At 48.5% G+C, this 13,360-nt stretch overlaps 4 protein-coding genes across 4 annotated transcripts; all 4 read right to left on the bottom strand.

Annotated features, from left to right (window-relative positions):
• Positions 1-274: 274 nt before the first annotated feature.
• N7483_011043 (transcription factor domain-containing protein) lies at positions 275-2,329 on the bottom strand (the record flags this gene model as incomplete). Its single annotated transcript, XM_057094470.1, has 2 exons — positions 275-725; positions 777-2,329. 2 exons carry the CDS (start codon positions 2,327-2,329, stop codon positions 275-277), a joined length of 2,004 nt encoding a protein of 667 aa, XP_056940441.1.
• Positions 2,330-3,488: 1,159 nt separating this feature from the next.
• On the bottom strand, positions 3,489-5,798 carry pab1 (polyadenylate-binding protein; the record flags this gene model as incomplete). Its single annotated transcript, XM_057094471.1, has 2 exons — positions 3,489-3,645; positions 3,709-5,798. The coding sequence occupies 2 exons, from the start codon at positions 5,796-5,798 to the stop codon at positions 3,489-3,491; spliced, it is 2,247 nt and encodes a 748-aa protein (XP_056940442.1).
• Positions 5,799-7,970: 2,172 nt separating this feature from the next.
• N7483_011045 (uncharacterized protein) lies at positions 7,971-11,914 on the bottom strand (the record flags this gene model as incomplete). Its single annotated transcript, XM_057094472.1, has 3 exons — positions 7,971-8,642; positions 8,700-9,711; positions 9,783-11,914. 3 exons carry the CDS (start codon positions 11,912-11,914, stop codon positions 7,971-7,973), a joined length of 3,816 nt encoding a protein of 1,271 aa, XP_056940443.1.
• A 746-nt stretch (positions 11,915-12,660) lies between these two features.
• N7483_011046 (mitochondrial 54S ribosomal protein mL41) lies at positions 12,661-13,108 on the bottom strand (the record flags this gene model as incomplete). Its single annotated transcript, XM_057094473.1, has 2 exons — positions 12,661-12,870; positions 12,926-13,108. 2 exons carry the CDS (start codon positions 13,106-13,108, stop codon positions 12,661-12,663), a joined length of 393 nt encoding a protein of 130 aa, XP_056940444.1.
• Between the last annotated feature and the right edge of the window lie 252 nt (positions 13,109-13,360).

Consider the following 13,360-nt stretch of genomic DNA (forward strand, 5'->3'; position numbering starts at 1 on the left):
AGCTTTAGCAAATTGGTTTCTTTTTTAATATCATCTTGCTCTTGCTCACTCAAACATGAAGCACCGGCGGTAGCGCACTTGTGCAAGGTACTCCTCGTAAACTCAGCCTCCTCATGATTCAGTAACATTTGAATGATAACTTGAAGAAGCAAAACAATTCAAAGTTAAATTGGTTCCATTTTCTTCAGTTGGAAGGGGCCGGAGTTCAGAACATCAGGACAGATGAGAGCAAATGAACTTTGGACGTTTGAATAGGTTCACATATATAATAAATTTAGAAGCTGGGGTATTGCTGCCCGATTAAGTCAAATAGAGAATCAAAATTTGCGCCCTCAAGCAAGTCAACCATATTCAAGTCAAAGCTCGACCCTCCAGCTAAGTAGCCAGCGTCGGTACTTTGAATATTCAACTGTTCAGTCAAGCTCGAATCCGTGTTATCTTCATAGGACGGGATCGGGTTAATTTCAGGGCGAGGTTCTGGAACGAAGTTTGGATTCGGGCTCGCATCTCCCTGGTGGCGGTTCCACTCTCGGAGTCTATTGCCCATCGATACTGCAGCCCTTTCAGGCGTTGAGGCATATGCGAGTGGGTTGGAGGTATTTTGTGAATCGTGATCCAATTGCCTTATTTTGGAGGATAGCAGTTGTAAAGCTTGGCGGCATTGCCTAGCCGTTTCCCACTGATCAGACATTTGACGAAGGTATGCTGAGCATTCATCGATCTCTCTATTACTGGCGTTAGTGTAAATTAAGTCCATAGTTGCTTATTGAACTTACTGTAAGCCTTTTGCAAAGCCATATTGTTTTAATTGACAAGCAAAAGCAAGAATCAGCCCACTCATAAATGCTGCACTGAGAAAGCCAGGCCAAAACAGAGCTTGCTGGCTATCAATTTGAGTCTTCAGGGCAGCGATGATACCTCGTGCAGCACCGATGCATGTCTGCAGCCCAGAGCAGAACTCCGCACTTTCAGGATTAAGTGACAAGGATGGGCGATGGATAATGAGAATGAGGTGCTGGTATAGCACAGTGAAAAAGGGACTGAAATCAAAGGGTTTATCAATTGACCCAAGGTCTCCATTCCCATTCTTTGACAGGCCGTGGACCTCCCCTTGAAGCTCAAGTGGTAGGCCATTCCACCACTTGTGAACATCAGTTACCAAGAATAGAATAGAGTCCCGGCGAACAGCTCGTACAAGAATAGACTTATGGAAAAGCTCCAAGGCACGCCCCGTGAGGGTACCAGAATGGACATAGCTGGCTATGGTGCTTTCTTTCTTGCGGCGCTCTATCTCCTTAGGATCTAGCTCAGGGCCCTCATTGACAGATGGCGACGGAGATATTTCGCTCCCGGGACAACCTGCATTGGAAGAATGCATACTCAAAGTTCTGATAAGAAGCGGAGAGTGCATTTCTGGCGCAGCCGGCAAACATACATCGATATCAGAGTCTTGGATACCAAGTGGCAAGCCCAGTGCCTGACTTAGATACCGATCAATTGCGTAAGCACACCAGAAAATCCGCTTCCGCAGTTGCCTGTCATGCAACGAGAGCTGACTGTACCGGAATGGACAGCGATGTAGTCCTGCGTGGAGCATCGAGCGAAGAACACATCCTCCAAATGTAGATGCTAATCTGAGAGACATGGTCGCAACAAGATAAACCTGGATTGCCAGCATTGCCTGCAAGGACACCAGGTCATGTCGAGACGCAAGAGTGGAGAGTAAAGTAGTCATACTACTGAGTGATCGAATCTTGCATTCCGATGAAAGCTCCACATGTGGCTGTAGGAGGCTACCAAGATTAAATACACATTGAAGAATGACTGTCCAGCACGTATTGCGATGGTCGGAACTTGAATCATCGACGGATTGGTCGTCTGTAATTGGACCTCTAGATAATTTCTCCAAGACGGCAAGAAATGTCGGTCCGTGCAGGAAAGGAAACAATGGATGCCACACTTTGAAGTAGGACATCATCAACTCTCTTGCCAAAGTAGGCGGTGGTGCAGATCCTAGACAAGCAGCAATGTCTGGATCATACTGCCAAGATGGAAAGGGCTCGACGTCTGGAGATGTTGATTCATCTTTGGTTCCTGTACGTCGGCGCTTATTGTGTGTTGAGTCCTCTATACCGACAAGTGTATCTTCAGCCGTGGGAAATGCCGTTTCTTGAGACCCTGAGTCATCAAGTCCATTGGAAAATGCTCGCTTGACGGTATTGATGAAGTAGACACCACTTGAGCTGCCAACAAACTGGCTATCTTCATTTGAGTGGGCCGTCAGAGATCCAATCTCCGAGGTCCCGGGCGCATAATTGGGTGGATCCATCATGATCTTCCCCTGGGTTTTGCATTGCGCTAGATATGCACCATCGGATAACTGGTGGTGTCAATTTCGCTGGTTTGAAGGGGCCGCGGGCGTTGATTCATGGCTACATTACTAAGCACTACAGTGATGTTAAAAACATTATGATTTTTACCGCCTTTATCTCCGCCTTCTATATTAAGCTAGCTCTAAAGTATAGGGGATAGATGAAATGACAAAAACACGCGTGATTATATCAATATTGAATCAATTTGATAGTAATTTGATTCAAAGACTCATAATCTTCGAAGTTGTATACACTATGGATGGTGTGAAGGTTGTTCAATTTATTATATGTCCTGGCAGAAAGATAATGCGGCAGAATAAAGGCGGTAAAAAATCATAGCGCAAACATTTTTACCGTTACTGTAGGTCCGCCGCCGGCCCAGGTGTGGCGATACCTTTTCTGTATAGATTTTGAAAGGTACCTAGATAGAAGAAAAGCTTACATTAGAACTACTAGTAAACACACCTAGAAATAGTACATAATATCTGAAAGCTTTTGAACTCCAAGTTAGAAATCACTAAAGCAAAGCGGGCTCGTGACTATCTCATTCATATGTACCCAGCATGAGGCACAGAATGAGATCCGTGCAAGAAACCCATCCGTGAAAAAGGCATAACACTATGTTACAATTGAAAAGAGGAAAAAAGATACGAGTAGAGAGAAGAAGTAAAACCACCACGAATCGGATAAAGGAAGAGAAAAACGTCACAACTCCCTCCGGTAACAGTTTAAAAAAAGAATACCATAAGAACCCAGCGCCCAAAACTTTTACCCCACCCGAGACATAGTGTCATTTTTCCCCAATACGTCGAACTTGAATACCTTGCTCCCCAAGAAATCCAAGGAGTTCCGGAAACCTGAATTGTGTACTAGGTAGATAGAAAAGCGCAAGAAAGTGGAAATCAATGTCGTGCCGCGTTCCTACCTAGGGGGGACAGGCTAACACAAAAGAAACTTTTCAAACCGAGGGATATCAGGATCAATGGACAGGGAAAAAGCCAAAGGGTGACGGTTGAGAAATAAAAGGAGACAGAGAAAAAGAAATAGGAAAAAAAGGTCATCAAAACATGCATTCAGGTTTCCGAGAATGCGGCGGACCAACACGAGACATGTCCCTTAGGACTTGTTCTCCTCCGAGGAAGCCTCCTTAGCGGCCTCCTGGGGCTTGACCTCGCCAGTCGCCTCACCCTCGGTACCCTTGTTCTTCATATACTCGTCATAAACGCTCAGGGCCTCGTCAACCTTGGCGCGGAGAGCATCCTCTTCGTCAAGCCTAAGTGAGAATAGATTAGTACATTGTCTCATGGGGAATGCCAGGGGTTAAAAGAAAACTTACAGTCCGAGGAGCTCAGTGTTGTCCATCTCGAGCAGCATACCAGTAATCTTGCCAGCAAGCTCGGGCTGCTGAGCTTGGATCTTGGGGTAAAGAGCCTCACCGAGCATCTGCTTCTGCTGAGCGGAAGGAGCGGCAGCGAAGACTTGGTGGTTGATTCCGCTGGGAGTAGCGGCGGCCTCCTGAGCGGGCTGACCGGCAGGAGCGGGCTGGCCACGGCCACGACCCATCTGAGGACCACCACGGCCAAAGCCAGGACCACCACGCATCTGACCCATGGGCATGCCGGGGACTTGACCACGGCCATTGCCACCACGACCGAACTGACCCTGCATGGGGTAGCCCATACCGTTGGGCATACCGCCAGGAACCTGCATACCCATAGGCATGCCCTGGAAGTTGGGGGGAATCTGCTGGTTAGGACCCATGCCACGACCACCCTGCTGACCAGGGAAGCCACCAGGGTACTGTCCGGGGCGTCCACCAGGGATACCCATAACCATACCGGGCTGAGGAGGGAAAGGCATGCCACCACGCTGAGCACCGGGGATGAAACCCTGCTGACCGGGGCCGTAGAAGACGGCGGGCTGCATGTAAGGCTGGGGCATACCGGCAGCGGCGGCGGCCTGCTGCTGGCGGATGGTGTTGCGAGCCTGGATGCTGGCCTCGAGCTGGCTGCGGCGGACATCCTTGCGCTGGGCGAGAGCGACGTAGAGGGGCTTGCCGCCAATCATGCGCTGGTTCATCTCAGTGACGGCCTTGGAGGCCTCATCGGGGCTGGAGAAGCAGACGAAACCGAAGCCCTTGCTCTTGCCAAGCAGCTTCTTCTCGGACTTGTCACCCTCCTCCTTCTCCTCGCCCTCCTTCTCCTCCTCCTCCTCCTTCTTCTCTTCTTCCTCCTCCTTCTTAGCCTCGGTCTCACCCTCCTCCTTGGTCTCGGTCTCCTGAGCCTCGGCCTCCTCAGAGTCGGGGGTAGGGGTGCGCTCGCCGATGCTGTCGCGCATAACCTTGGCGGAGGTGATGGTACCGTAGCTGCTGAAGAGCTCACGGAGCTTCTCATCATCAACATCGTCGGTCAGGTTCTTGACGTACAGGTTGACACCCTGGTACTTGGAGGCCTTCTCAACGCGGGCAGCCTCGTACTGCTTGCGGAGCTCCTCCTCACGCTCGTGCTTCTTCTGGGCACGGCCAACGTACAGCTTCTGGGTCTTGACGTCCTTCTCGTTCATCTCCTCAACAGCGGCATGGGCACTCTCGTGGGTGGAGTAGTTGACGAAACCGAAACCACGGCTCTTGCCCTCCTGGTCGTGGCTGAGAGTAGCAGAGGTGATCTCACCAAACTTCTCGAACATGATGCGGAACTCCTCGTCGGTGATCTCCTGGTCAACGTTCTTGACGTAGATGTTGGTGAAGTTGGCCTTCATCTCCTCGAACTTGCTCTGGCGGTCCTTCTTGGAGATGTGGTGACCGACGAAAACCTTCTTGTCGTTCAGAAGCATACCGTTAACGTGCTTGATGGCGTTGTTGGCGGCCTCGGCGGTCTCGTAGTGAACAAATCCGTAACCCTTGGAGTTACCGAACTCATCCTGAGCAACCTTGCAGGACAGAATGTTACCGAAGGCAGCGAAGGTGTCGTGCAGAGCCTTGTTGTCAATGGCGTTGTCCAGGTTCTTGATGAAAACGTTGCCCTGGCCAGTCTTGCGCAGAGCGGGGTCACGCTGGGACCACATGATACGGCAGGGCTTGCCCTTGATGAGGGTGTAGTTCAGGTCCTCAAGAGCACGCTCACCATCGGCTGTGTTGTTGTAGTTGACGTAGGCGTAACCGAGAGAGCGACGAGTAACGGCATCACGGCAGACACGGATAGAGGCGACCTGGCCAATGGAAGAGAACAGCTCGTAGAGCATAGCCTCAGTCACAGAGGGGTCGAGCTCACCGACGTACAGCGAAGCGGAGTGGGGCTGAGCGTTGGCAGCAGCGGCCTCACCGGCGGTCTCGGGGGCAGCAGCAGCAGGGGCGCCGTTAGCCTCAGGGGCAGGGGCGGCAGCGGTGCTGTCAGCGACAGGGGGGGTGGTGGTAGCTTCGGCAGACATATTGACTGGATTTTCTGATTTTACTGCAAACGCGTTTTAGCACATGAACTTGGCCAAGCAGAAGTCATGATAATAGGCAAGAAAGGTTGCTTGTTGTTTCGAGGTTACACGGGTTTGTTCCAATGTTTTGTCCTTTTGTTTTGCATGGGAACCTTGCAGCCGAAGTGAAAGGGAGGATGGGGACCCAGAGTTGAAAGGGGACAGGCGCTCATTCAAGTAACGCTGTGTTTTCGAGAAACAAAGGACCCGGGTTTTTCCCCTCTCGCACTTGGTTTTTTTTTTTTATTCAAGTGAACAGAGGATGTCCACGAGCACAACAAAGCTGGAATGGGTACTAACAGAAGAAATTCCTGACCAGAATGGGCAGGCGAAAACTGGGGAAGGAGTGTGGTGAGGAGGAATAATTGCGCAACTAACCTGAAAGAGCGGGTGATAGAGGTTCGACACACCGCACAATGAGGGGAAGATAAGATATGGGATTTGAATTTTCCGAAGTTTTTCGAATTTTTTTGAAGATTTTTTTAAAAAGCTTTGGATAAGAGGATTCGAAAGGAAAACACGATTCCCTAGAGAGGAGGAGAGGGGGATGGATGGAAAAAATCAAAGTGGAAGGCGGTTTTTTTCCAGAAAACTCAGAGTAATGTGAGTGCCCCCACTATGCTTTTCGAGGAAGGCGGTGAATGCCTGAAGGGTTTTCTGCTTCATCACGGGACCTGATCAGTCAGCGCAGTTTAGTCATTCACCACGTTGAGATTTACATGCAATCTTATCTGATGTTAATTTAAGCTATTCAATTCTAACAAACAAAATAGAAAATATCAGTACTAATCAACTTCAATTTAATATAGGATTCCTAAGCCTTGTCCATTATACAGTTCAGTGCGCTTGTTGTGTCCCACTGCATTCCATACCCTCGGCAGATCCTCGTCCCGTACCCAATCAGCTCCGCGGTATTTCTTTGCCGATACAATTTAAATGGGGAAATATTATTAAATAAAGATCGTACTATGTAGTACAGTAGCATACTTATGACCTTGCCCATCTAGAAAAGACTCAAACTTACATGTATTCCCTGAATCCTTTCCCTGAACTATACTACTGGGGTACGTGTGCAAATTTGTCTTTTACTGTATAGCCCGAGACTAGACTTCCTTCTACATACTTGGGTACTGGAGGTTTCTTGGCCGCCCAGCTTGTTCAAATGTTCCACCTGGGCAGTTGATCCTTTCGTGTTTACATTTAGCTAATACTTCGATTTTTCTTCCTTATCAACATGTGTAAATTCAAGTTCTACATTAGGTTATGCAGCAGTTAGCCTACCCCTTTACTATCTTTGTATCATGCAGATACACCTGTAGGGACACCCGTAGGGACATCTACAGTTACAGTTACACCTATAGGTATTTATATAAATAGAGGAGCATCCACTGCACACCTGGCACGTGGCACTGGCAGCTAAGTACTACCAGCTACCTATGTAAACATGAGCACAAGTGCTTGAGTGCTTGATCAAATTTTAGGCTCGTCGTGACATCTGGATATATGTAGGGCGTCCAAATCCATCATGACTTAACAGAGCTTCATAGCCAGGTACATAATTTTCCAATTTTCTGGCTACATATAGCGCCGCGCGAAGCGCAGTGCTAGAACTTGTGTATGTATACTACCTAGTACGGACCCATGGACTCCGAGTCCGGGGCTGTAGCCGCCTGCAGGGCTGCCAGTGTCACTGGCATTATTCGCTCACCTGCCCAGGTGGCAGGCCTCCGAGTCCAGGCTGTGGATATATCCACCTGGGCATGGATGTATACTACTACGTAGTACATACCACCTGCGACTAGCAGTTACCAGTAGTACATTGATACTACTACCTAGTATTGATGTATGTGCACATGTGCACTCCGAGTGCCGCTACTACTCAAGTGCTATACTACTATGTAGTATATTCAACTTGAAGTCACCTGAGCACTACTACATGGTACTATTATAATACTACTCAGGCTGTACATAACTACATGTAGTAGTATGTCACGGTAGAAGACCTCATGGCCACTGGCAGCAACTTGAACTATGAATAAAAGTACTGGAATATTTTCGCTCTTCCCGACTCCATGCTATGTAAGAAAATCGCACAGATACAAAAACTGCACCCCACCGCACATGTGTGAGCTCTCAGCTCAAATCAAACCCTGCCCCTGCGCTGACCGCATACAGTAATTTCTCCCGAAGGGCTTCGGGAGTCCTGTAAACAGGTAGCTTGAGTAGGTTCACACAGGTACTCGTGGTGGGAAGTCGTTCCTGGTCGTTACCAGAGTCTCGAATACTGAACGGTGGGTTCAGGTGACTGAAGCCCAACAGGGGAGCCCGCGGAGTCGAGGTTACAAACCGTACTACCGCCTGGCGCTCCTCTGGAGTCATCTCGTGCAGCACCTGCCAGAAATGCATGATAGTCGGGTGCTCATGACCATCGTCTCCGAGCTCGTACACTCCTCCGTAGACACTGTTACGTCGTAGATCCTCAACGTTAATTTCATCTTCTTCTCCACTCACTAGTGTCTGGAGTTCCGATTGATTGAACATTGACAGCCAGGATGGTTGAATGATTTGTCCCAGACCTGTCAGAAAAGCGTTCGTCTCTTGCTGAGGCTGGATCTGAAGCCGGTAACGGGCAATGTATGAGATGTAAACGAGGCGGTTCTGATTGGTGACGGGCATGTCAGCTCCATTAGGTCGCAATTCTTTGGTAGTCGTCACGCGCGATGTGGATGAGGTTGGAATTTCATCGTTCACTGTGAAATCCAGAGAAAAGTCCTCAACGTTGCCATTGTAGTTTTTCAATTTGAGCTAGAGTGAGAAAACGTCAGTATGAACGTACAGCAGGTAGATATACAATGAACTCACCAGGCCCTTGTAGAGGCCCACATCAAGATCCTTCAGATCATTGAGGTTGGCACGATAGGAACTTTCTCTCAAGGCAGATCGCCGACCACCAGTCAAGGCCCATTTCAACAGGAAGAAAGGGGCAAAATTGACGTCAACTAGAATTCCTTCGTAAAGGCATTTGCCAATGACTCGTCCAAGGAATTCATATGAACGCAGATGGTTCCTCACTCCCTCGTTCCATTCCACACTTCGCTCCGGTATCATGAATCCCTGAAGCTGCTGCTTGCATGTTTCAGTTGACGTAGGGTTGGGGTACAGCAGATGCTGATCGTTTTCCACGAACATGCTGTTCCAACCATCAGTGCTGAATGCTTCGGTAGTGATGCTAGTTAGGAATTCCTTGGTGACGCCGCCGCCATCGATACCAGCCTCCAGGGCTCCAAAGCGGTCAATGAAGCTGATTTGAATGGGTTCTTTCAAACCCTCACCTAGCTCGTAGAACTGATCTAGGGCATCTTCGAAAATATTTTCCCGACGAATTCTAGCGTGCTGTCGGACGAGGGAGGTCTGAGCGGGCATATTCATTGAACCCCCAGTGACGGCTGCGCGCCATGAGTCGGGGTCCACGAGTCCATGACGACGTCGATACTGGTCGTGGAAGATGAATTCACGGAAAATATTGACCCGAGTCAAGAAAGGAATAAAAAATGGCATGTTGCGGAGGATTTCAAGCCTTGGGTTGATGGCTGCCAGAGTCCGCTTACGCGAAGCTCGTTTCTGATTGCGTCTCAATGCTTCATTGCGAATAGTTTGCTGAGCATGACCAGTTCCCACCAGGCCTGAGGAAGACGGAGATTCAAGGAATTGGTCCCCGGGGTAATCATCATCATCAGAATCCTCCCAGTCATCAGAATTGATCTGGAGCTCATGTCTCGCTTCCTCTTCAGCGACAACAGCAGGTATGAAGCCATTCATGTCAAATTGATCGGTCATGAGCCAGTGGCCTCGGGGCAAAAAGTTGCGACGCGAACTGGAGGCCATTTATTAACATATTTCCAATCTACACGAATGAAAGGGAAGAAACAAAAGGATTCAACTTACTCTCGTTCATGTAACATCCGAAGCAAGCCTGTAACCAATCCTTTGAAGTAATCAATGGGAACGCCTGTAATTCCGGGCAAATAACTTGTCTGGGATGGTGCGTGTGGCTCTTTCGAGCCTGAAAAGGGAGGATATGGTTCGGAGGCTTGAGTTGTGGTACTGAAGTAGGTGCTAAGGTTCGCAGGTCGAGGTTCCTGCTCCTCCGTTAAGTCCGCAGCGTTCCAGTAAAGAGTGAAAGCTAGGTTCTTCAAGAAGACCGTCAACTCTTTGACATCATCTAGAGACAATGCACTCGCTCTAGTCCATGAAACATTGTCATCGTCGGACAATGTGAAGGAGGAAGTGCCGGAAAAGAATTCTTCGTCATCCATAACTTTCAGAAGAAATGTGTAAAGCTCAAAGAAGAGCAGAATCGGTTTCCAAGTCTCGTCTAGTTGCGTTTGATCATCCCTGTGACGGGATAATTTTCTTCTGAGATCTTTTATTGGCCGAGGTGTTAGCGAATGGCCTTCTTGTAGTTGATTATTAGCTCGAGACCTACCATAGTCTTTGGCCGGCTCTGGTTTTTGTAACAGTCGGAGAGCCGCTGATGGGTTGGTGAAAATGGAAGTGAAAATACTATTGGATCTAGTCGCCCGCCAGAAGTATTTGACCGCTGGCAGCCTTGATTTTCCCCTCTCAAAGATCTTTTCGTCGGATGGTGCCGAAGCTAGATAAAGCCACATTCGAATATCGTCTGCACGACGAGGGAACAATCTTAGTAAATTCAATCCATATGTGGCGAGAACGTGGGCCTGTATTTCTGCATACACGTTCTCATTAGAATTCATGCCTTGATAGCCATCGCTTGACCCCGGCCTAAGATTTGATGTTTTAGTTGGCGATAAGAGTGCAGTGATGCTGCTCTGATCGACGAGACTAGTGACTTGATCCTTGACGAATGGATGCAAGGGTTCAGCACGTGGGGGCGAGTCTATACCATGTGGTTCATCTGCCTCGATTCCTTGTGCGATGTATGTAACAGTGAAAGTGAGCAGTTCGGAAACCAGATTTAAGAATTCTAGGTCTGGTGCTGGAGTGCTGGCTTGCCCACCTAAAGCATATCGATGAAAGAAAATCACATAAGCAAGCAGCCAAATTCGTGTTCGTACTTCCTCGAGGGTCTTTGGTTTTGCCGTCTCAGGATCAAGTTGGCTGGACACTGCCAATGAAAGTATACGACAGTTCATGCGGTTGGCCAGGTCGTCTAGTCTTCCCAAATACTGTTCCAAATCTGGAACTTTGAGGTAGTGTTGAGCAAAGGATCCGTATGCCATGAGGGTTTCAGACGTGATCGGTTCCAGGAGAGCAAATATAGCATTCTTGAGATGCTGAGGGTCAATACATGGGCCTTCTGGGTCAGGTGAAATGTAGGCCGAGGAGTTGATAGTTAATGAAGCCATAGTCTTGAAGTAGACCGCTGAAATGAGGGCCATTTGAGTTGGAATTAGACGAATCAGGAAGACTACGCCCTCTAGCAAAGGCTCAACAACATCGTTAGGAACCGCGGGGTCTAAAGAGTTCTTGAGGATAGATAGAATAACGAGGGCTAGCCGTCTCAACGACTTGGTCCATTCACCCTCCGTGGCGATGGAAGGTAGACTGTGAAAAGTTTGTTGTAAAGCATTCACAAAATAGACCAGACGTAGGGAATCCCACTTGATTCTGGCCCGATTATCCTTCGCAGACATAAACTGTATCAAAAGTCGGAGCTGATTCAGGCACTCGTTGGCGGTGGCATATGGAATGGGACGGCGTGTCGGGAATGTGAAATTCTCTGAGCCAGGAAGGTATTCCGTGGTATTAAGAAGAGCCTGCTCGTTGGAATCCCACTCAGATCTCCACATTTGATTTGATTCTTTTCTGCTCAAAATGCCCCGCCATACGCGTTGGGTGAGCCGGGCGGCATTCAGTCTAGCTCTTTCATATTGTCTCTCCTCTCGCTCCTTCTGGGCAAAGCTGATAGCAATCTCCGGGTTTGAGACACGTGGGGCCTGGCGCCCTCGAGCATTTTGGGCAAAGGGATCAGTGGTTCGGCCACTGAGATTGACCACCCGCGGGCGACGAGAGTTGCCGGTGAATGCTGGGAACATCGTGCCGAGGAGAGGAGGGGGGCTAGGTGCCCCAAGATGGGGGTTTTCTTCGAGAAGACAATCTATTGAAATCAGGTCGCTAAAGATGCAAATAAAAAAACAACAGGCGCGAGGTCATCTCACAGTGTTGGGGAGGCAGGTGAATTGGAAGAACTATGACATACGCCCCCGACGATATAGCGCGGTGGTGCCTTATCGCCTGTATACACACGGGCCACGCACCCACTTATGCGATATATGAGGCTTTTGCCACGGAAATACCACGCACCAGAAAAAATACTTCTTGGAGGATAAGTGAAAGATGGTTAAGAACAAATAGTCTACTATAGCAAGTGGAATTAAGGTTTGAGAGACAATGCTTGATTAGATGGTGCATTTGAGGGGGTTCCAGCTTTGTGAAAGATATTCTATGAACTGGGAAGCAGAATGTGTAATGCATGCGAAGTCCTTGTCCCAGTGTCAGAAGGACTGGGGCATCTGTAAGACGTCCATTGATGCTTCATGCTGATAAGACCATATATGGCCTCCGTCAAATCAAAGTAGGCTATACATATAATACATGGTAGGTATGATCGGCCAGCGAGCAGGAAAAGGTAGATCGGGAAGATAGGCCATCGGGAGGATATTGGTGGGCGACAGGATGTCTTGTCCAAGTTCTGAATGAAATATTAGAAATCAAAATAAGTAGACGTATGATTGTCATTAACTCACGATTGAGAGATCAGGAGCTATGGCTCAAAGGTCAATCATTGACTGGGCTGCGATGACTGTGCTGTAGATTCTTTCTCCGCATTCTCACGAGCAACAACTTCCTCCGCATTCTTGTCTCCCCAAAGATTGATATAATCTTGACCCTTGAGGCTATCAATCACTGTGACAACGCGGCCATTGCGATCAATCTGTTTGACGTATTGGTCACGCTTTGGCTGGACTTTCTTCGAGACAAATGGGGTGAGCTATACTCAGATTAGCCTTCAATCCGAGATTATATAGCATTTCAACTTCACCAACCTCGAAGCTTTCCAGATCATCAGGGACCACATAGTGGCGGACCTTCTCCCAATCAATCTTGTAGGTTCCGTTCTTCTCAAAATGACCCATGGACCCTGTCCGGTTACCCTTGTAGTAGCCACCATTGACCTGCTTGGTTGTCAAGCGCAGGCGCGCCATCATGGTCGGTGAGGGCTTGAACATCTTGGTGAGGATTTAAACGACGTTGGATAAATAGACCAAAGAGGACTGTACAGGCGAGTCAGTGGAACTTGAGAAATCCCACGCGCGGGCGGTCAGGCCAGGCTAATCTCCGCGCCGAGAACTTTTTTTTGCAGCAGAAAAAAAAAGTTGAACCAAACACTCTCCACCTTTTCATCGACGAACTTGGGGTGGTGTTCAACTTGGTTAAACTGAGTTGACGGGACTTTATTGATTTTTATTATTGTCATTTTG

Source organism: Penicillium malachiteum (genome assembly GCF_028827825.1).
Source record: "Penicillium malachiteum strain IBT 17515 chromosome Unknown utg000005l:1.0-9002435.0:326005.0-9005861.0, whole genome shotgun sequence".
Taxonomy (NCBI): Eukaryota; Fungi; Ascomycota; class Eurotiomycetes; order Eurotiales; family Aspergillaceae; genus Penicillium; species Penicillium malachiteum.